This window comes from Cygnus olor, chromosome 17, assembly GCF_009769625.2.
Source record: "Cygnus olor isolate bCygOlo1 chromosome 17, bCygOlo1.pri.v2, whole genome shotgun sequence".
In the NCBI taxonomy this organism is placed as follows: domain Eukaryota; kingdom Metazoa; phylum Chordata; class Aves; order Anseriformes; family Anatidae; genus Cygnus; species Cygnus olor.
In genome coordinates, this window is record NC_049185.1 from 5868505 (window position 1) to 5890628 (window position 22124).

General features: G+C 56.7%; 2 protein-coding genes across 3 annotated transcripts; both read right to left on the reverse strand.

Annotated features, from left to right (window-relative positions):
• Nucleotides 1-114: 114 nt before the first annotated feature.
• On the reverse strand, nucleotides 115-3307 carry LOC121079596 (somatomedin-B and thrombospondin type-1 domain-containing protein-like). 2 transcript variants are annotated; one of them, XM_040577096.1, is made up of 5 exons: nucleotides 2471-3307; nucleotides 1537-1719; nucleotides 1354-1444; nucleotides 817-990; nucleotides 115-699 (listed from the first exon to the last, which is right to left on the reverse strand). In XM_040577096.1, exons 1-5 carry the CDS (start codon nucleotides 2667-2669, stop codon nucleotides 594-596), a joined length of 753 nt encoding a protein of 250 aa, XP_040433030.1. In that variant the 5' UTR covers nucleotides 2670-3307; the 3' UTR covers nucleotides 115-593. The 2 variants fall into 2 exon arrangements, 1 of the variants encoding a protein (XP_040433030.1); XR_005825104.1 differs by lacking the exon at nucleotides 2471-3307 and having other exon boundaries at nucleotides 358-947; nucleotides 1537-1553.
• A 137-nt stretch (nucleotides 3308-3444) lies between these two features.
• Nucleotides 3445-14930, reverse strand: SLC25A1 (solute carrier family 25 member 1). The gene is made up of 9 exons (XM_040577095.1): nucleotides 14776-14930; nucleotides 6453-6560; nucleotides 6237-6336; nucleotides 5945-6083; nucleotides 5765-5849; nucleotides 5457-5561; nucleotides 5130-5245; nucleotides 4912-4985; nucleotides 3445-4730 (listed from the first exon to the last, which is right to left on the reverse strand). The coding sequence occupies exons 1-9, from the start codon at nucleotides 14864-14866 to the stop codon at nucleotides 4616-4618; spliced, it is 933 nt and encodes a 310-aa protein (XP_040433029.1). The 5' UTR covers nucleotides 14867-14930; the 3' UTR covers nucleotides 3445-4615.
• Nucleotides 14931-22124: the final 7194 nt, after the last annotated feature.

Genomic DNA, 22124 nt, shown 5'->3' on the forward strand with positions numbered 1-22124 from the left:
CAGGGATGTGGTGGGGGTCCTGCAGGTAGGGGGACGGGAAGGGGAACGGCTGCAGGCCGGCACGTGGCGGGCGGTGAGCGTGGGCAGCCCCGCGGGGACAGCGTCCTGTGCAAACAGCATCGCCAGAGCCTCGCCTTGCTTTCCACGCCTAGCTTTAATTTCGCTCCACAAACCACACTCAGCAGCCGAGATGCCCTTGACGTTTCGCTGCAGTCATGTTAACGATGCCCCGAAACCGCGGTGGTCCAGGTGGAAGCACGCTGCCTTCCTCCCTGTGTGCCACCAAACGCCTGCTCGGGGGCTTGTTTCTGCTGCTGGTGTCACAGCGGAGCAGGACAGCGCTGCTTTGTCCTCCCACCTCCTGCTGGATTCAGCCTCCGTTCTTCCAGTGTTAGTCACTCGGCTGAGGACTGAGCAGTTCCCTCGTTTTTTAGTAGTGGAAATCACAAAGGAGCTGCCTCCCGTCACCGCAGGCAGGCAGCAAGCTTGCGGAGGGCTGAAATTAAAGCAGGACGGGGACGTTTCTATTTCATTTCCCCGCTTTTTCAAATCAGAAGGGAGGGGAATTTCAGCTCACCTTCCCGGGGGATGGGCTACACAAAGACGAGTGCTGGCGAGGGGCAGGTGCAGCCGTCCTCCAGCGCCTCCCGCACCCAGGAGCCCTGACACCCCGCCACGGAGGCAGCCACCCAGAACATCCTGGAAGGCAAATCGGGCACACGTTGCCGTGCTGTGAAAACCAAAGCGAGGTGCTGTGGGAGCTGCTCTCAGGTTTTTAGGGTGGGCTGCCCCTCGGGGAGGCATAGTGCCACCTACCTGGCTCCTTGCAGCCCGTGCCCATCGCAGCGGGGGTGCCCGTGGAGCGCGTCCCCCCAGCACTGGACGCACACCCGCCTGTCCCGCTGCAGCCGGCGGCTCCAGGGCTGCCCCCGGCAGGCGGCCGCCACCTGCGTCAGGCGGAAAACGCCGCAGGAGCTGGGAAGGGGGGAGCTGGCAGGGAGGGGGAAGATGGGAGAAATAACGTTGGTTGGAGGGCAGGGGGGGATGCTGCAGGGTTTTCTCGGTGTTGAGGTGGGGGGTGTATAGGTGTCGTGGTTGTGCAGGGGGTGGGAAGGGCAGTGGGGTTTTGGGAGGGCTTTTTGCAAAGGGGCTATAGGTTTTGGGGGCTGTAAAGGGGACGTGGGGTTTTGGGTGCTGCAAAGGGGGCCAAGTTTTGGATGCAGGGAGCGTGCACAGAGGTCACAGCTCCAAGCAGGATGCACAGGGTCCGTAGCTTTGGAGGGGTTGTGGAAAGGGGCCATGGTTTGGGGAGGGGGGTGCTAAGGGTCCACCAGGACGCTGCTCTGCACCTACCTGGGTGGCTCCTCTGGCCTCTGCAGCCCAGCTCTTCTCCAGGGATCCCTGAAGTCCAGGCTGAAGGAGTCAGGGAGCACCTTGGCCACCCCTGGCACAGAAGCAGCAGTGGGGTCACAGCCACTTCACGGGCAGTGGGGACAAGCAAAATGGCACGTGGGTCTGGGGGGGGGGACTCGTTACCTTTGGCGGCCCCACAGGCCGGGTCATCCCCCAGGCACCCGCGGCGCTGCTTGAGGTCGGGACAGGGCTCCCCGCCGTGCCGGGGCGGAACGGTGACCTGGCGGCTGCGGTCCTTGCTGCCGACCCCGCACAGGGAGCTGCAGCTGCTCCAGGGCCCCCAGGGTCCCACCACGCAGCCCACCGCTGCAGGGCATGGTGGAGGAGCAGAGGGGAGGGAAAAGAGGGGAAAAAGAGCTTAAATAGTATAAAGGACAAAGGGGAGAAGCTGTGCACAGGGGAGAGCCGGGATCCCCCCCCCCCGAGGCTCATCCCCCAACCCAGCAGCATTGTGCGCCGCTTCCGGAGGCTTTTATTCTCATGCCGCTGCATCGAGCTGAGCTGGGACCCTGCTAATCTCCGCGGAGATTAGGGAGGGCTGACGGGTGCGATTGTCCCGGGGCTGCGTCCCTCAGCTCTGTGCATCCCCAACACAGCCCCAGCCCCGGGTCCTGTGTCCCCGTGCAGCGGTGGCAGGCATGCTGCTCCCACCGGTGCTGGTGTCCCAAAGGGTCACTGTGAGCGTTGTGAGGGCAGTGCTGCCATCGTCCTGTTATTTTCGGCTGCAGACTGCAGGCTCTGTCACTGCACGGGGAGCATCCAGAATGCCACAGTGGGGAAAAAGTGGAAAACAGGATGCTGCTCCAATAGCAAAAACCTGCCAGCACGCACAGCTGCCGGGGCTGGGGGCTCCTTGCCGCTGTCCCCACCAAGGGCTACCTGCTGGCAGCTGCTCTGCTTTCAGCCATCGTTACCAGCTGTGCTAACGAGAGGCATCACCCATCCCCTGCCAGCCTGGGGCCAGCCCGAGCTGCACCCGAGACTCCCGAAGGACCAGCCTCACGAGCCTGCTGCCAAGGGGCCGATCCTGACCCGCTCTCCCCATCCCGACACTCACCGGCGCGGCGGCACGAGGCCTGGTAGTCCTGGCAGCAGTCGCCCGTCCTCTCGCAGTAGGAGTCGCAGTAGCAGCGAGCCCGGTGGGCACCTGGAGCCCAGCAGGCGTTGTTCCTGCCTGGGCAGCAGCGGTGCCGGCAGCCGCCCAGCACGTAGCTGGCGGCCAGCAGCCACCCCCCGCACAGCAGCAGCCCTCGCATGCCGCCCCGCAGTGTCCCTGTCCCCAGCGTGGGGCTGCCTGTCCCCCCCGGGGCGGGGGAGCTGGGCTGCACCGCCCCTCGGCTGGATGCAGGGATCAAGCACGTTTCGTTCTGCTCCAGCGCCCCGGCTCCGAACTGAACGGGCGGGTGCGAGGATGCCACAGCACAAGCCCCAGCCCCAACAGGGGTAATGCAAAGCAAAGGGAAGGAAGGGCTTGCTACAGCTCCGCTCCCCTCCCGCAGCCCCCAACCCAGCACCGATGAAGCCCCCAGCCACGCTGAGGTGCTGGCACAGCCCCGTGACCATCACGCTGCCACCCTGCTGGGCTCCCTGCCACCCCTGGGATCTCGGGTACCTGCACACCCTGGGCAAAAGCAGCACCAACATCCCCAGGCATCGCCCCCTCGCTTGCAGAAAGCTCCCCGCAGGGTTTGGGGCTTTCCTTGGCTGGGGGAGGCAGAGCAGCGATGCCCTGGGGATTTATCTCACAGCCCAGTACAAGACCCAGGAGATTTGGGGTGCAGCACAGCACCTACTCCACCCAGTGCCCCAGGTACCCCCAGTGTGGCTAGGACCCGAACAACGATGCCAACAAGCCCCATCTGTGCGGTGAGGGGCAGCCGGACTCCACAGGAAGCAGCCCAAAAGGGTTGGCAGCAGCCCCCACGTACCGCAGCACCACGGGGACAGCACGGCACGCATCCTGCATGCACCCACGGACCCGCAGCGCCAGGGCTGCCCCACGCAGCGCCGCCTGCACACCATCGCAGCCACTAAAGCCAGACTGATTTTATTCAAATTGCGAATGTAAAACAGAATAATAATAATAATAATAAAAAAAACAAAACTCACTGGCTTCAAAGCAGAAAGCCCTGGGGGAATTGCTCCCAGGCTTTCCTCTTTCCTCCTTGGCCCTCCCGCGCTAGTGTTAAGGCTGTGCTCGGTGCTGACAATACGACGAGGGGAGAGCAGCTCGAGCCCCACGCCCGCTCCCCCAGGGGAAAGTTTTGGCACAAACGCGGAGGGGCTGAGCCCCAGCGCGGGGCAGGGCAAGGCTGCGGCGCGGGTGTTAGTAACGCGTTGGGGTGAAGCTCCGAAAGCTACGGGGTCACCTAAGGGGCCGCCTCGGGGAGCGGAACGGGAGGCGGCGGGAGGGCAGGGGGGGAATGTGGAAGAAGGGTTTTGCATCGGAGGTCACCCCTGGCCGAGGGGATGTGCCAAGGGGCCAAGTCTGAGACAGGGGCTGCGCCTCCTCGCCCCGTCTCTCGCACGCGTCTCAACTGTAAACCGCAAGTGGAGGGGGTACCCGGCTTGCCCCGGTCCTGTCCCCTGGGTAAGGGAAATTAAGGGCCTGGGTGACTTTGGGTGTTGCCTGCTCAACATCCCAGGATGAGGGGTACACCTGGGGTGGGATGCTGCACCCTGAGCCACCTGGGAGCCTGGTGCATTCCAAGGGCAGCACTGGGGCATTGCACCGGCATGGCTCTCAGCAGCCCCAAAAAGAGCTGGTCCCAAGCAGCCAGCAGCTTGAGGGGCTGCAGCTGCTGGCCGCTGGGGCACTGTGAGGTGCAGAACCAGTGGCCAGAAGGAAGAGGCACCAGGCTCATCCCAGCTGGGGAATGGGGCTGGCGCATCCCACTGGGACACAAAGCCACCGTGCTCCAGGCGAGTACAGCCTGGGGCGCGGGAGGACAGCTTCCCCAGCCTCCCCAGCCATGTTCACGCACAACTAATAATTTAAACTGCTCCACAGCTTGTTCCTATAAATAAAGGCTGCCGGGTTGACGGAGGAGGGGGGACAGGAGGGCCAGGTGGTGATCCCGGCCCGCAGACACGCGCAGGAGACTTGGGCCCTTGGCAGCAGCAGCTCCGGCCTTGGTCATCGCTCTCCAGCTGCAGCCTCGTGGTGGCAGTGGAGGCGCACTGCCACCCCGGCCCGCGCTGCTCAGTCTGTTTTCCACACCTTGTTGAGGAACTTGACCACCTCGTCGTAGATGACGAAGACGATGGCCACATCGAGGCAGACGCGGCCCAGGCGAGGCACCGTGCCCTTGTAGAACCTGCCGGGGACAGAGAGGGCGCTGGGTGCGGGTGGGAGCCAAGGGGATGCCCCACAAGTGCCCCCATCACCCTTCTCCTCCTGCAGCTGGGTCCTGCCTCACCCAGGCCTGTCCCCCAGCTCGGGCTGACCCCGCTCCCACCCATCTCCAGCCCCAATCCCACACCCGCAGGAGGGCTTACGCCAGGGGTCCCTCGTATTTCATGATCTGGTAGGCACAGTCCCAGGTGCTCTTGTACTTGTGCGCTTCCAGCCCCTGCGGGGAGGAAAAAGAAGGGTCAGATACTGGAGTCAGGGCATCCAGGAGGGATTTAGGGGCGATGCAGAGCTGGAGTGAGTCAGGAGGAACTGACTGGTGGGAACAGTGAGCGCAGGGCATCTTTGTGCCGTGGTGCCATACCTGCATCCTGGTCTTCACCACGTCCAAGGGGGTGTTGCCGAAGACGCTCGCAGCTCCTGCGAGGGCCCCGAACACCCCTGTGACGAAGGGGTTGATGACTTTGTTGGGATCATCCCCTGGAGAGGAGGAGAGGTTGAGAGGTGGTGACAAAGCCCAGCTCACGGAGAAGGCCGCCAGGTTTGGCTGCCAGCAGGCAGGTGAGGCCGTGCTTCGGCACCAGGACCCTTCAGCCCCTGACAGCCAGGACGCCCTTCCCCTGTTTTTTATCGTGCCCCATCATGAAAGGCTGAGCCGGGGTGGCACTGCGTGGGTACGGGGATGCATTACCTTTGTACCAGTTCTTGAGGGACGTCATGACGAAGAAGCGGATGGCCTGGTTGGATCCTTGCTTGAGGACGGTCGCGGTTAAGCCCTGGTAGGTCCCCTTCAGCCCTGTGGTGAGGGAAGGTGTTAGTGGGGAGTCCCAGCCTTGTCCCAAACCCATCCACCCCGAGGGGGTCCCATGCAGCTCTGCAGCCTCGGGTAGAGACCAGACCTTCCCACTGACCTCCTCCAAGCCACGGCTCCCAGCCTCTGCCCATTCCCACAGCACGGGGGTGGCCAGGCCCCCCTGTGACTGCTTCCCCGTGACTCACCCTGTTCCCGAACGATCTCCCTGACGCCGTGGAAGAAGCCGCGGTATTTCGGCTTGGGGGAGCACTGGTCGTGGATAAACTTCACCTGCGGGGAGATGGCGCATTGGTGTCAGCCAAGGCGAGGAGGACAGGGGCTCCTCTGGGGAGGAGACAGAAGCCAGGGCCCCTGTCTGTCCCCACCTTGATGGTCTCCATGGGGCACACCACCACCACCGCCTCGGCCACGCCGGCGCCCAGCCCGCAGACGAGGCCCCGCGTGCTGTCCAGCCGGCCCTTCTCGTCTCTCATCTGGTTGCTGAGGAACTCGAACATGCCGAACCTGCGGAGAGGCCGCGGTGACAACCCCGGGGGTGCCCACACACCCTGCCAAGGGATGGGGGGACGCTGAGCCCAAAGCCACCCCTGCTTTGCTGCTGTGAAAATGCCACTGAGCACAGCCCGGGGACCCCCATGCTGCACAGGGGACACCTACCTCACGGCGGCCTTGGGGATGGAGCCGTACACCAGCGAGCTGAGGCCCCGGTACAGCCCCCGGATGCCATGGTCACGGACGGTCTGCTTCACGCAGTCCCCTGGGGCAGAGCACAGTGGTGTCACCGTCACCCAACGCGCCAAGGGCCACCATGCTCGCCCCCCCCAAGACCTGCTCGCTGTCCCCCCAGGAAGCCTCCAGGCCCGCCAGCCTCACCGATGCCCTTGTAGCGGGGCGGGTTGGCCTTCTCGTCCAGCTGCAGCTGCGTCTTCACATACTCGGTGGGGAATGTAATGCAGATCTCGATCCCTCCGGCGAGGCCACCTGGAAGACAGGAGGGGAAATTTGGGCTGCAGCAGTGCCCTGCCGGCCCCGTACCTCGTGGACATGGTGACTGTCTGTCCAGGAAGGGCCAGGTTACCAAAAGCACAAAGCGAGTGAGCATTTTCCTTTGGAAACCGCCTGTTTTGGTGCTCTGTGAAACTACTGCTCCCTCACCAACTGGCTGCAGCCCGGAGGCGAGGAGGTGCCATTTATAAACCCAACACAGACAAATGGCATCATGCATGCCCCATCCAAACCCCTGCTCCTATCGCGAGGCACGGAGCTCGCCCAGGACCTCCTCACGTCCCTCCAGCAGCTCAGCACCAGCGGGAGCCCACTCGCAGACGGCGCGGTGCCAGCACAGAGGCACAATTATAATCAACCCCCTCCGGCTGCCCTGCCAGGACCCATGCGGAGGAGGCTGCCGCGTGCTGATTACAGGGGCTGAGGATGTCCCTGCTGCACAGCGCTGCCCAAGGCCACGCCAGCACCACGGGCATCGTCACCATCCTGTGCACTCTGAGCTTTGGGAGCAGCAGCACCGACCCCGGGTGTTTGCACAGGCTGAGGGGGTTTAACCCCAGTTTCGCTGCATGCTGGTGCCTGCTCCTGGCAAAACGCTCTTGCATCTTGGCTCCTCCAGCAGCACTTCGGCTCCCCAGCATGCAGCCCCGCTGGCATGGCCCTGGTTAATGCCACAGGGTGTCCCCAGTAGGGACTGTCCCCTGGGACAGGAGCAGGGTGAGGCAGGCAGTGGGTTATTCTGGTCTGCAGCAAAATGTGCAGCCCCCACGCTGCACAGCAGAGCACAGCTCAACTTATCAGCACTCCAACGTGCCCAGCAAGGCGATGCTGATAGGGGACAGCGGCTGCTCCTTGGCTGCAGCAGCGCCCGGGGATGCTGGGAAGCCCAAGCTGGCAGGATGGGAGCTCGGCACCAGCACCAGGAGGGTGCCAAAGTGCAGGGCACATGCTGGTCATGCCGTGCCAGCTCCCAGGGTGGGAGCCAAAGCAGAGCACATTTCCAAAAGCACGGCCCTGCGGTGTCTCAGGCACCGAAGCCAGCAGCTGCCACCACTGCAGGGCGAAACCTGCGGGGCCCTGGCACCCACAGCCCCCTCTCATCCAGCACAAACACCTCTTATCAGCCCCCGGCATCCCAGCAGGCAACACCCGCAGAGGCACTGATGTATCTCCTGAAGGGAGAGGGAAACGGCCCCGCTGGGGGCCATCCAAAAGGACTTTCTGAGTGACGCAAGGGGCCAGGAGCATCGTCCCTCACAGGGGACGCGGGGCCAGCCCCAGCACACACAGGGGCCTCTTGTTCTCCTCCTGAGCTCCAGCTCTGTGCGAGCAGCGATATGAGAGCAGCGGCCCCCGCCATGCCGAGCACCGCGCCGCTCCCCACCGCTGCCACGCCGTGGCTGCGGACGCTTCACGAGCTGTCAATATTTGCTCCCACTTGTTCCCCCGGCGCCAGCTGCTGCCCTGGCAGCTCCCAGGGCAGGGAAGCGCCCAAAACAAACCACAGCCCAGGGAACAGCAGTGCCCACAGGCAGGGCAGACAAAGCAACTAGAGGCAGGGAAGGGATGCTGCTGGGAGGCCCAGGCACTGCAGAGCCTCTGCAGCACCCCGGCTGTTTTGGGACAGGACACACATGCCAGGACAGCGTGGGAACTCTGGGGTTTGGGCAGCCTTTTCCGCCTTTCCTCTGCCTGCAGAGTGGCAGAGCAACACGAGCCAGGCAGGCAGGCAAGCCAAGCAGAGGTCCTGCCCTGCTGTCTCAGCCTCGTCTCCCCACGCTCTTTTATTCCAGCAGAAACCTTATTCTATGCAAATAAATCACCCCATCCCCTGCAAACCAGCCCAGCACCGGGTTCTTCCAACACGCCCTCCCTCGCCGGGGGTGCAGAGGGCCCTGCAACCTGTTTACCCGGACTTTAACCGGCCGCTTCAGCTCTTGCAACACTGCGGAGTCAGCACCAACAGCAGTGACCGCTCAGGGGGTGAAAGAGCAAGCAGGCCAGCAACAGCCAAGGCTCTCAGCCATTAGCAAGATGAGATGGAGAGAGGACAAGGACATCCTTCACGGATGCATCAGGGGGGACTCTGCTGGCGCCGGGGCTTGCTCCCTGCCTGCCCTGAGCCTGCAGGCGCTGCCAGCACACCCAGACCCAGTGGAAAGGCAAAGGGGGGCACCCGCTGTCAAAATCACGCTTGGCATTACTTCCCTGGAATAAATGTAATTCACTTTTTGGATGGGCCAGGACAGTGTTGGGCCACAGCTCCTGGACACTGCCACCGGGACTTGGCAGGAAGGAAAAAAAGGTTTTTTGGGGACAGCAGGAGGGCACTGCCCTGCGGCTCGGGCATGAGCATGCACAGCTCATGACGACGCCGGGGCCCCTGTGCACCATTAGCAAGCAGCTCCTCGGGGGCTCTGGGGACACCAGCAGCACTGTCACCAGCCTGTCCCACAGGATGGGTGCTGGGGGCAGGAGGACACAGCCAGCTGTGTCCTGGGGCCTTGAGGGAAGACCCCCAGCACTGTCAGACCCCGCAAAGCCCCAGCTGGCATCCACTGCCCTTTCTGGGAGTGAGGCAGGCACCAGGGGCTGTGGTGACGTGCTTTGCTCCTTGGTGCCTGCATGGCTCTGATGAGAAGTAGGCACCTGGAGAGCAATCCCAGCCTCTCCGTTTTAAGGGCAGTTTCCCACGAAAACACACAAGCACCTGATTTCCATACAAGAAGCTCCTCCTGACTTCAGCTTTCACAAGATCCTTTCAGGATGTTACTCCTGAGGCCCTGGCAGCACAGGGCTGACCCACGCCTGGTGCAGGCGGTGCAGCATGTGGGGAACAGCCAGATTTCAGCCCTGCACAGGCCCTGGTACATCAGGGAAGCTGAGTCCCATGGTCCCTCCACGGGAGGCACAGGTCTATGCCGTGAGCCAAGGGTCACGGCCCAGGCCACACACCTGGTGCATGCCGTGCCCATGGCTCCTTCCTTCATGAGGGGACTTTGTGCCCTTCCCCGTGAGCCTGGTTACACTTCAGAACTGGGATAAAACAACAACAACAAAAAAATCAAAGTCCAACAGGGTGCTATAGATCAGGAATCATGACCACGGCCTGGCAGCTCGTTGTGGCTCCCCACAGCCCTGGCAGCAGCGAAGCCCCCTGCAATGCCCCGCTGTGCCAGCCCCTCCGCGCCGTCCGATTTACACAACCGGGCTAAACTGGGTGGTGGAGAAACCCTCCGATGTGTGCAGCAGGGAAACTGGTTCAACGGGCTCCACCCTCCGCTGCTGTGAGCCACGTTGTGCAACGGACTTGGGAAAGCTGGGCCCCGAGAGCCAGGCCCCAAAATCTGGGCCCCAAAAACAAGGCTTGGGCCAGCTCCCTCCGAGGCGATGGCTTTGGCTGGGGCACCCAGCACCTTGCAGACCTCACAGTCCACGTTGGGCCACCTCCTCCTGCAGCACACCCCATAAAGCAACACCTCCACATCCTCCCCTTCGGAGCCCCGTCCTCGGGAAAGGCCGAGGCTGGGCTGCTCCGCGGGTCTCAGCGGTGGCGAGAAGAGGCAGGACCGCGCTCACAGCATGGCCGCTTCCTCGAAACCAGGTTACCTGAGGACTACCCATGGTGTTTTTTGAATGGGGAAAGTGTCCTGCAACAGGTCAGCCCTTCTCAGAAAACATCCATCGGCTGCCCCAGGGGCCGGGGCCCTGGAAGGTCTCCCATCTGATATGGGCAAGGCCAGTGGGGCGCGCTGGGTTTCATCATCAGCATTGGTAAATACACACGTGGGCACTTTCGTCACCGTGACAGGCTATGGACAGGCTGGAGAAAGCCTTATAGCCCTGGGGGCACGCACAGCAGCACAAACACGAAGTGCCTCTGTACCCCGTGTCAGCAAACATGCCCACACCAACAGCGCTGCAGGCAGTCCTGGGGACTGGGATGGGGGAACCTGTCCCCAGTCTTACTGAAGCCGTCTTGTTTCAACAAGCCGGCCTTTCACAACTTGCTCATTCGGCTCAGTTGCTTCTGAATGGGCCAATATTGTAATAAAACATTTTATAGTGCATCTTAAACTCCTCGGCTGTGAGTATAATGACAAAAGCTGTTTCCCCCTGCTGACAGTCACAGCATTATCTGACTTGGCCCCTGGCTCAACCAGCCCTTGCACCATCCCCCTTGTGCAGCCTGAGGTCCCAGCTCCATGCTGGTGTCACCAGTGCTGTGAGTAGAGGGGTGACAGCAGCACAGGGTAAACGCTGGCTCCCTGCTCCACCGCCCCTCTCCAGATGCTACCTTTAAGTGTCCAAAATCTTTCTGAAGACAGGCAGCAGGGAGCTGACATCAGAGCTGGGGGCTGCTGGATGATTGCCCCCACAAGCTCCAGCTGGGCACGGATGATGGAGCACTGCTGGGACCTGGGGACAGTCCCTGCTCCCCAGCTGCCAGCACAGGGGAGCTGTGCTGTACCAGGCACTGGAGCATGGCGATACAACAGAGACAGCAAAATATCAACTCCTGCTGACAGGGGGGCGACCCAGAGACCCCAGAGGCCAAGCATGGGGTCACCGCTCCCTGCCTGGGCAGGAGCAGGGCCTCGCATTGGCATGCACCGCACGAGGCCGCCAGCGACGGGAGACACTGCAACATCCCCGAGCTGTCAGCTCGCGCTGCTGAGTGCCGCTGGGAAGACGGACGGCTCTTTCCCACCATTTACGTCAGCCCACAGAAAATGGTGCCCTGCAGAACGGCAAGCAGAGCATCGGGCAGGCGGATAGCTCGGCGATGCACGCTCCAAAGGCCTGGGCTGAGCCCCAGCTCACATGCAGCTCACTCAAACCACAGCTGCTGAGCACCTCAGGGTGGGTTCACAGCCCGGGGGCTTGCGGCCTCCTCCCCACCATGGCCTTGGGGCTGCTTGCAGCTCCCGCAGCAGCTGCACGAGCAGAGGAGCTGGGAGCGAGCAGGACCTGGGCAGGATGACTGCTGCCCTCCAGGGGCGCCCTGGTAGACTGAGGACACTCGGGAAGGAGCCTCCTGTAAGGAGCAGCTTTCACACCCAGACCTGGACTCCTCTTCGGCAGGTATAGCACTTCCTAAGAAAGATTGTATCAAGAGATAAACAAAGAAGAGGAAACTAAAGCTCTAGTTGCTACCTTGCTCTTTACCTGCCCCTGGACTCCCTGCTGAAGGTGCAGCTTTGTGCCCTTCCCTTCCTGCCCGCAGGAGCCCCTCTCCCTCCTGCCCCACTCCAAGGACACGTCGCTGCCGTTCCCAGCGGCACTTGATGTTTGCAGCAAACAACAGAGCAGCAGCCGCGACCACTGCCAGCTCCTTCCAAAACAAGCGCCGCGTAGGACAGCATCCAGCAGCGCTGCCTCCCCGGCGAGGCAGGATTACACAGAGGCAGGGACGGCGAGCAGAGGCACCGTGCAGGCAGCGGGCGGCTTCTCTGGGGGAGGGAACAGACCCCAGGCTTCAAAGCCAGCTAAAAACGGAGTCAGTCTGTACTTAACTCTGGGCAGGGCAGGCAAAGCCTTTCATCAGGCAGCCACTGCTAACTGGGAGCAAAGTTCTCACGAGCAGCGCAGGGGTGCGGGGCTTTGCCTGCTACCTGGGGGCTCTGACAAACCTCCTGCAGGCTGACCTCGAGCACTGCGGTGCCCAAAAAATGAGCTTGGAGAGCTCTGGGTCTGGCTCCTGCCGGCTCTGCAGCCAGCTCTCAGTGAGGGGAACGGCAGCGCCTGGCGCCACGGGAGGAGCTAGCAGCCCCATGGGCTAAGGCTTTGCTTGGAAGCTGGCAGTGAGGAAAACAAAAGCTTGCTGTGAGGAGGGAGACCCGGCTGGACTCCCTGCTAGCAGCTCACCCAGCAGTGCAGTGCAAGCTGGCCATCAGATCAGCCACAGCGCATGAGAAAGCCATGCCAGCTTCATACCAGATAACAGCCAGCACGTGAGTTAGAAAGAAACACATCATGCCTACTCAGCACAAAGCCTGCACAGTTACCCATCTTTTAACCAAGTTTCAGCATGACAAAATCACACAAAAGCTGTATGTCACACTTCTGATCCGGTTCCAGGACCCCAGAACAGCTCTGCAATATGGGTTCAGGGCCAGGTGGCGAGGCAGCGGCAGGGATCCGCGCCCCTCTCTGACTGCATGTGCTGATGCCCGCAGCACCTCTAAGGCCAAATCCAAGCTGCACCACGCAGGACGGCCAGGCTGCCTTCGTGCGTCCCGGCCACGTGGCGCCAGCAGCGCTCTCAGCAGAGGCGCAGGCGCTGTGGCCACAGCGAGGTGAACGGCTGCCCTGGCACACAGCAACTGCTTGGACACAGGAGGGCCCATTTGCAAATTAATTTTTAACTTTTTATTTGTCTGCAGTGACAATGAAGAAGAACTGGCAGCGAGAACTTCGTTGGCATCCTTTAAGAAGTGCCAGACCCACGCTGCTCGGGTCCGGGCGGCGTGAGGGAGCAGAGGGACCCATGGCAGAGGGTCTGGGCTGCACAGGGTGCGGTAGCAGATGTGCACCCGGAGCAGGATACTTAACACAGCCAGTGCAAGGCAGATGAAGCACAGCGCAGTAGGTATGGTCTCGCCTGAGCGCCTCCAGCTCTCCAAAAAGCAGAGCTCTGGAGGTCACAGGCACACATCGCACTGGCAGGGGTCAGGGAACGCCCTCGGGTCAGCGCGGGCACCCCCTGACTGCACCATGCCCCCGAGCAGCCCGGGGCACAGCGAGTTAACAGCGGCGCTCCACCACTGCTGTGGTTCTGTAACACAATTAGATGCCACAGAGGCAAGGCTGGACTTCTGCCCATTAACCAATTACTCTGATTTGCTGCCTGCAAGGAGAGGACTAGCATCTCAATAGGGCCCTTCTTCCACCTCCGCAGCCTCACGTGGACCCATGAGGGCTCCTCCAAGTGCAGGCATGTGCAGCGTTGTGCTGGGCTGCACAGCCCAGCGCCTGGCCGAGCCCCTGGGCCCCTTGGTTCAGAGCAGAACAGCTTCCAGGCATCATGGCCGGGAAGGGAAGGGCAGGCCCGCTGCAGCCTCCTCCAGCGCACACCACTAAGCCACCTACAGCTGATGATCCCCGATTAGGGACCCACACAGAAGCTGTGGAAGCCTCCTGATGCATGGGTCCAGGCAGCAGTAACCCGACACACTGTGTGTGGGCAGCAAGCTGGGAAAGACTGGGGTTTTTGGGTGGGAGCAAGCACCCTGTCCTTCTCCATCCTAAACTTGGGTTAAACCCTATTTTAAAGGCCTCTAAATAAAAGGTGTAAGAGCAAGGCTGAGCTAACTCTCCACTTCAAGGGGGGCGGTAGCACAGATCCGGAGCCCAAGCATGCAGCTTGTACCCTCACTGGGATTTTTGCTGGATGAGGCTCCCTTGGCCATGGTTGCACCCCAGTCCTCCAGCCGGGCAGGATGTGACCCGGGGAGGCTCTGGCACCCTTTGCACGCCCCAGTGCCCGCATCCACTTGGGGCAGGGGGCAGCAGGAGGGGAGCAGCCAGGGCTGGGCTCCCGGCACCCAGCCACAGCCTCCCCGGCCAAGCCTCTGCTGGGGGAGGCCAGGGCTCGGCCTCGGCGGGGAGCTGACAGTTGGGCAGAGGAACAAAGGCACGATCGCAGGAGGGGGGGAACTCGGCTGGAAAACACAAAAGCGTTACGCCTGCGGATCGGGCGAAGGCTGCGATGGCTCGTTTCAGAGAGAAGGCGCTCGCCTGCTCTCTGGGCACCGTCCCGCAAGAAGACGCCTGGCAGGGGAAGGAGGGAGCCGCGGAGCAGCCCGCAGGCAGCACACCCAGCCTGCCGCCGCCTCGGGCTCCGTCCAGCCCCGGGCTGGGACCGGCCCCAGCGGGAGGCAGCGCCTTGGCTCCCGCCGCGCACCGAGCCCGCCCGGACCCCCGGGGAAGGGCAGGAGAACGGGGATCAGCGCCGGGGGCACCCAGACACCGGGAGGGCGGCTCCGGCGGCGTGCGAGCCGCCGGGGAGGCGCAGGGGGAGGCTCCCGGGGGCTGCCCCCGGCCCCGCACCTCCGGGCGCCGCCCCGGCCCCGCGGCGGGGCGCGGATGCCCACGCTGGCACCGGCGGCTGCGGGCACGCCCCCGGCCTCTTCCCACCGCCCTTTTTCTTCCACCTGCGGCCACCGGGGATCCCCCCTCGCCCCCTTACCCGCCAGGATGGCCTTGCCGGGGTGCGTGAGCTTGGCCTTGCCGGCGGGGGCGGCGGCGGCCAGGCTGCGGGGCGCGGCGAGGGCGGGCATGGCCGCGCTGCTCCGCGGCTCCTGCGCTGCCCGGCGGCGGCCGGGGCCGGGTTTTAGGGCCTCGCCCGCCGAGGGGGCGGCCCCGGCGGCGTCACATCCTCACGGGGCGGGCTGAGCCGAGCCAGAGCCAGGGCCGGCCCCGCAGCCCGCGGGTGAGTCACTGGGGCGCAGCCTCGGTCCCCCCCGCCGGTGCCGCAGACACCTCCCCCGGGGGTGTGTAGGACGGGGCTGGATGTGAAAAGCACCCTGAGCTGTAATTGCTGGGGGTTCGCAGCGGTACAAGGTGAACGTGGCCCCTGCTGGCCCGGGGGGTGCTGCTCTACACCCCGCTTTGCCCCCCCGGGCGGGGAGGAGAAGGCCAGGCAGTGACCGCAGGGAACGCCCAGCGCTCGGAGTCGGAAGAGAAACCCGACAGGCTGCTCGTCGGGGTGTTCCAGATAAATCCCCAAAGTGAAAAGCTAAACCACTCCTAACAAGCAGCTTGCACGAGTTTGGTTCGGCTGTAGGCCCGGGCAGACAGCCTTCCCCACTCCGTAGCTGAAAGTTGGGTGTACAGAAGTACCAGGGAGAGAAGCCAGGGCGCTTTCCTTCCCGCCTTGGATTTTACAGAAAGGTGGGCCGTTGCAGTGAGGCTCTGGAGGCAGGGAAAGCGCACTGTCCCGCTCCACCGAGGGAACATTTTGTGTAAGAAACCTCCCCCGGCCATGCAAAGTGTGAACTCCTGTTGAGACTTGCTGCCTGTGTGTTTTGTGAAATGAGTTTTGCCTCAGCAAGGCTCCACAATCAGGTGGCAGGACCCTGGCTGGGCCTCGGGTGAAGGCTAAGGCCACATCTCCTGAGCACTGCGGCCGTGGCCTTGTGGGCAAACCGCCTGCAGAAAGGCCGTTCGGGAAACTGAAGCACCTTTATTCTGCTAGGATTCAGGCATGCACATGAATGCATGCTGGCACTGCAGAACTCATTCCCAGACGTGGCCAGAGGTGTGTGTGGCCTCAGAACAGCTCCGGCAGTCAGAGGCAAGTCCAGTGGGGCGGCCTTGTGGCGATGGCCGTGATGCAGCCTCTGCCCGGCTGGTTTGTGGGACAGCAGCAGGCAGGCCGCTCTCCCATATGCACCTGCAATAGAGGCCACTATGACAGGGGACAGAGGCTGCTCCCTGGGGTACAAACCCCATCCCAGGACACCACTCAGTTCGCCTGGAGAAAGTCACCAGTGGGATACAGCTTTGCTTCCAATTATAACACCTGGTAGCTAGAGATCCCTTTCAGTATGAAGAATTATCAAGGCTCCTTTGTTTTACAGGAAGGCCCTTAGCTCCAAACCCTAATGCACTTGACCGTTTCTATTGCCACGTGTGCTACTAAATCTCAAAACCCCTGTCAGAAAGACCTTTGCACTCTTTCATCAGTACAAGCCCTGCGCCTGCCCCACAGCCTTGCTCTCTACATGAGTACTGACCACTGGCCACCTATGCAAGCACAGAGCTAGGGGAACTTAACAACACCATGAGGCTTCACCACATGCTTAATAGTAAGCAACCTCAATGGGATTCACAGAGGTGCTTACTTTGCTGAACAGAGAAAGGATTATTCATATTTAATCACACAGATTGCAAGCCATCTCAACTTGACCTCCAAGAAGCTGCTAACAACGCTCGTCAGCAGAAAGCCTGAAGGAAAAGAGCATCTGATGAAGATAAGCAACCTCTAAAATACTAGAGGCTGCAAAAAGCATGTTTTAAATCCTGTGACTTACATGAAAGTAAAGACTTGACCAGACTCATATGGTCAAGAACATCTCCTAGGAACTGGGTGACCAAAGCATAAAAGAGCAGCTACTATTACAGACAGGGTATTGAGTCCTTTGTTTTATTGCTCTCAATCCAGGAATTTTCACGGGAACAACCACTTGGCAATCTGAACCCATTTCTACTGCTGGTGTCTGGCACTTGTTTCTGCTGCCATAGAAACAGATAGGAGAACTGTTAAATACATAGACAGGTGCTATCGTAGTTCATACACCTCACAGCAGTCCTTTCAGGACCCAACAATCAGAATTGAAAATAACTGCTGAAGATGAAAGCAACATTCATAATTTTTTTGAACACACAAACATTGATTGCAGACAGAGCATCCTGGATTCTAAAAAGCACGTAAACAATGACCACACTTGATCAGCTCCAACTTATTCCTCCCTTGCCCTCACTCACCCTCTCCCAAATAATTTATTTATCACTGGCATAACTTGCATGCACACCATGGTTTTAGAGACCATAAGTGACCAATAACTTTCTATTAAATGTCCTTGAATCAGAAAATCTATTCACCTCACTGAATAAACAGCTCTATCATCAGAATTATTACAACTCAAACTACTACAATTTTTTCCACGCATTATTAATCCACATCGCTTGGGGTCTTACAGTACACTAAGAAACCTTAGTTCCTCTCAGGTTTCCTGACAGAGCAAACAATTCTTTCAGGCGGAACAGATCTTACATATAACAGACTTCAAGGAGAAGCGATCATGTCAGACATTTCTGAGTCAGTGTCTCATCAGCTTTTAGGCATACGCAGAGGGAACCTATGACTATAAGATAATGCTCTTCCAAAACAACTTGCATGATTCCCACTTGAGTACACATCCAAAAAGAGCTCCTGTTGATACTCAAGAGTATTTACTGAGATCAACAGGACTGATTATCCAGAGAGCCCAACAGAAATCCCTGTGACATTAACATTTCGAGTGGCCCTGACTCAGCTCAGATGATGAGTGAAATCCATGTAGTGCACAAAGCATTTACAGGTTCTCATTCTGCTACCAGACTATGGTCACACTTCCCTCTCAGCATGATATATTACTGAAAAACTACTTTAGTTGACAAACACTGTTTGCTGTTTACTGTAGATGAGACCATTTTCCCTTCCCACCCAAACATCTTCTAACTTCCTGGTGGGATAACCAGCACTTTGGGAACTTGTGCTCTGCATAATATGGTAGACCTCACTACTGCAGAAAAGAACGTACCAGATGACTTGGCAATTCTTTCCTTTTATAACCATTAGGGGGGAGGAAAAGGAGAAATACTTTTTTTTTAGACAAAGTTTTTTTTTTTTTTTTTAAGTCTTAATTATAACCACAGCAGACAGAGAGAAGAAAAAAGATATTTTTCCTTGACTCACTGAACCATGCAGAATGCATGACTGAATAAACTCAAATTTTGACTCAGAATTTTTAAATTCTGACACATAAGAGGAAGACAAGACTTACCCTTCACTGACTGTATTTCAAATTCACATGAACTTAATACTTAAAAGTTGGTGACATTATAGTATCTATTTTAGTTCAGAAGAAAAATTATGTTTTTTGCTACCTTCCTGAAAGACCTAAAAGTCTCCACACTGAAAGACCTAGACTGAAATATATGCATGCTAACAATTTTGCAGCATTTTATTAGTAAAATGTGAGTCAGGATCTATCATTACCTTTGGAAATATGCCCACAGAAAATACATAGTAATGAAAAACAAGAAAACTATACTAGCAACAAACTCTTTGAAAGCTGAATGCTTGTTGAAGTAGAAGATGTAACAGAATAAAAAGACCCCAAGACCATTAAGCTAGACTGGTACACCTGCAGGTTGCTATAGCAAGTACTAATTCACTCTGCAAACCACAATGTAATTACACACCAGTGTTACAAAGCACTCTTGTGTCGTTAAGCATTTTTCAGCTTTGGGTTCCATTATATTTTATCACAGATTCAAGACGTCCCAGTTTGACCTGGTGGAAACAAATGAGATCAAAGCACTCTTGGTGTATGCTGTAAAACAACAACAAAAAAATATACTCAGGTTGGAAACAGTGACAAGCCAAACCACTTACAACAGAACGCGAAGGACCAAGAAATATGGGAATAAGTTCTACAGTTAATTAATATGCCCTATCACAAAGTTTTATGCATGCTTTCCAAACTGCTTATTATGGAAACCCGGTATATATAGTGCTACTTGTTCTGAGATTTGCAAGTTATATAGCCTCATTTTTTTTCAGTGCAAATTTGATCCACTGGCATGCCGTTTTAATCACACTAAAAGTTTCTCAGTGGCCAGGCAGGTTCTAGCCTGCCAATTAAAATGTCACACACACAAGCATTATCTAACCATGCAGCAGTTTAAGAATCAGCTTTGCCTGAATATATCTACCATATGTGCCCAAGTACAAAAGATATCCACACATCTAAGCCAGTGGACATCAGACAACAAAAAATTTACTTGCCAGTTTTATAGTTGAAGAAACAGAAGCTTTTTATGCTTCTGAATAACAGTTGCTGGTTTTGCTAGGGAAAAAAAATAGTTTTCTCATTTTATGCAACCTTACTAATGGATCCATGTCATGCTAAGTGCCAGTTTTCAGCATTGCAGTTGCTTAAAAAAAAAAAAAAGGAGCTATTAAATCAGAATTAAGTTTTGGACCTCACAGTCACTATTTCTTCTATCACCCCCCAAACTGGTACCTACTTGAACAGGCTTTATCCACTCATAATTTTTATTTTTCAAGCAACAAAGCCACTTAGGAGCTTTTTCTTCTGCTATGCTACCATTTAATTGCATATCCCTTAAAAGAGGGGTGAGGAATAGAAGTCTGGTAAAACATCAGAACTTAGTGTAGACAAGAAGCAGCACTTACCCAGCAACACATTCCTCCTGAGCTTACAGGGTCGGCTCATCTGGTTCAACAGAGCAGACAGGAACAGCTACACGAGAACTCTGCTTCCAACAGCAGCTTAGACGTTCTTCCTTCCCTCCCCTTTCACTTGGTGTTTATACCAAAAGAAACCAGTAACATTTGAAGACGTGAGGGAGCAAACAATAGTGGTAAGGAGCTCAAGTGCTAGCTCAGAATGAGCAGCTGAATACAGGCCAGAATTTTATGCCAAGATCAGCACGTCCCTGCAAACATTTTTTGAGAGGTTCATTTCCACCTAGCTCACAAGACATTCAAGTGGCTGCACAGCAGTGCTTGTCAAATCTGATGCCAGACCTGTAGTTGCCCAGAGTTTGACTGATGGGGCAAAATCCCCCTAAAGTCTGTCAAATAGCAAGAACTATTACAAAAGGAAATCCATACTTGGTTTCTTACAGGAAAATCACGAGTATGTAAGACATGCTATGTAGGTTCTTAAGCAAGTTACTGTTTGACAGTATCACAAGCCCAGAAGTTAGTCTCCAGATACTGCTCTCTGCGGTGAGTTCTGCATGAACAGTCCATTCTGCATGACAGCACTAGCCTAGTCTCACTGAAGCAGTGGGAATTAGTGAGAAGCTTAGTTTTCAAAGGAGGTTTTGTGCAAACAATTTTATCCAAGTTTTTCAAAAACTTGGATTAACACTACAACTTCATAAACTGTATTAAGTCTTCCATGTAACCCACTAAAAGAGGGGTTATTTCCTGCTGAGAAAGACTTAACCATTAAAGAAACAGTTAAATAATCTGGTGTGCAAGCATTTGTTCCACAGTTTAGGTACAGTCACACAGTAACAGCAGGGACTATGCTTCTGGATGCATTTTAGAGTGTAAGAAGATCACAGAATTTATAAAAGCCGTTATACTTAGCAAGAGCTTAAGATTCCAGGAGACCAACTAAAGCAGAACTATTTATCAGAGCTGACAGCCTTGCCTTCCTTGAGAACTCAGTCATTCCTGTAATTAGATTTCTTGACTGAAGCAAATTAAGATCCCCAGGCTAGCTCAATTCTCTACAGGTCATGAGCTGTTCTGCTATTTAATCCAGCAGTTTACTGTATTTCACCATCAGCTTGTAATTGTTGCTATCAAGTCACAGTAAATTCTCAATTTGAGGGGAAGGAAACTCCCAGTCATATTAACTGTTGAGCTTGTCTTCAGTTCTAGCTGCCTCACCCAAGTTCCTGTTGACCCACAAGGAACTGGTTACAAAATGGAAGTATTATTTGCCTGGAAAATAGCATGCTACCTGGCTAATTCCTGCTAGGAATAAGTCTAGACAGAGTGCAGATTTGCTTGAACTCGTTAGCTGCTAAGTATTTCAAGCTGAGCCATTGAGTGCTGATCAGTACAAAACCAAGGTTAGTGTGTTACATCAGCACTCGGAGCGCTCTGGCCTTTATTAGAAAAGTAGATAGCACATCTCTTTGCCACTGCTATCACACAGTACAGCAAGCAAGGGAGACAACGTACTAGTTAGAATCATGCTAAAACAGTCTACTGTTACTGATTTCACAGCACTGTTAAGTCTCTACTGGTTGACACAAAGATGTTTTGCCCCATTCAAGCAGAATTCGATATGAAAGGTGTAGCTTACCAATACTGTTGCTGTATCAATGTATTTCAGTGGAGCAGACTTAGAAGACTATCTGCAGCATCTCCCCCAGCACAGGACTGAGCTTACACTTTTCCAGTCCTGTGAATGAAGTCACGTAAGCATGTGACCACCTGCTGCAGCATGACTCCTGCACATGACAACGTGTGCTGTGTTCATTGAAGAGACCGCAACTCCCTTTTACGTTACTTGCTAAGCCCTCTACGGTATGTGCTTTGGCACAATTTTCCCATTTCCTGTCTGGCATCCTTAGCTGTCACAAATTAAGAAAGCTGATGCTTTAAGTGGTAGTGCATTACTACTAACCAGTCCCCACCCCCAAGATAGGAAGACTAGAACCACACAGTGGATACTGCAGTTTTACATTTATAGTTGGACTTTTATAATATTCAAGATTAGCACAAGATTCATAACCATAAATTATACATTGTTATCTAAGTACATAAAACGTTAATGATACATGTATTTGAAGAGTGGCACAAAGTAATAATACATCCCTGTTGGCATTCTCAAAGAAAGAGGTGGGTGGTAGACACACCATTGATACTACTGCAGCATAGCAGAACTGAGTCACTGCATCTTGTTAATTCAGATGGTGTTGACTCTGCCCACCAGACAGGGTCAGAACATGGTGTGGCAAGAAGCCAATGCCAGAATCAATTAAAGGTGCAAATAAAAAAGTCAGGATTATGGCCCTCCCTACCGCCTCATTATTTTAGCAGTATGCCCCCCTCCCCAGCCCTGACACTGTGCTCTTGCATCTTTAGTACTTCGGCAGGCCATGCACACTCCCATGTTCACTTGCCACACATAGCTGAGTTTTCCTTTAGTACCATTTAATGTCAACAAGTAACATGCTCTCCTCTTGATAAACAAAAAGGATCTGGGAAATGTTTGC

What these genes read in the sequence shown, in the direction of transcription:
- SLC25A1 (XM_040577095.1), bottom strand. Translation starts at nt 14,866, where the DNA reads ATGCCCGCCCTCGCCGCGCCCCGCAGCCTGGCCGCCGCCGCCCCCGCC. An exon ending in ATCCCCAAGGCCGCCGTGAG is followed by an intron (nt 6,084 to 6,236) that starts GTAGGTGTCCCC and finishes GCCTCTCCGCAG; the next exon opens with GTTCGGCATGTTCGAGTTCC. An exon ending in GCCCCATGGAGACCATCAAG is followed by an intron (nt 5,850 to 5,944) that starts GTGGGGACAGAC and finishes ATCTCCCCGCAG; the next exon opens with GTGAAGTTTATCCACGACCA.
- LOC121079596 (XM_040577096.1), bottom strand. Translation starts at nt 2,669, where the DNA reads ATGCGAGGGCTGCTGCTGTGCGGGGGGTGGCTGCTGGCCGCCAGCTAC. An exon ending in AGGCCAGAGGAGCCACCCAG is followed by an intron (nt 991 to 1,353) that starts GTAGGTGCAGAG and finishes CCTCCCTGCCAG; the next exon opens with CTCCCCCCTTCCCAGCTCCT. An exon ending in CACGGGCTGCAAGGAGCCAG is followed by an intron (nt 700 to 816) that starts GTAGGTGGCACT and finishes TTTGCCTTCCAG; the next exon opens with GATGTTCTGGGTGGCTGCCT.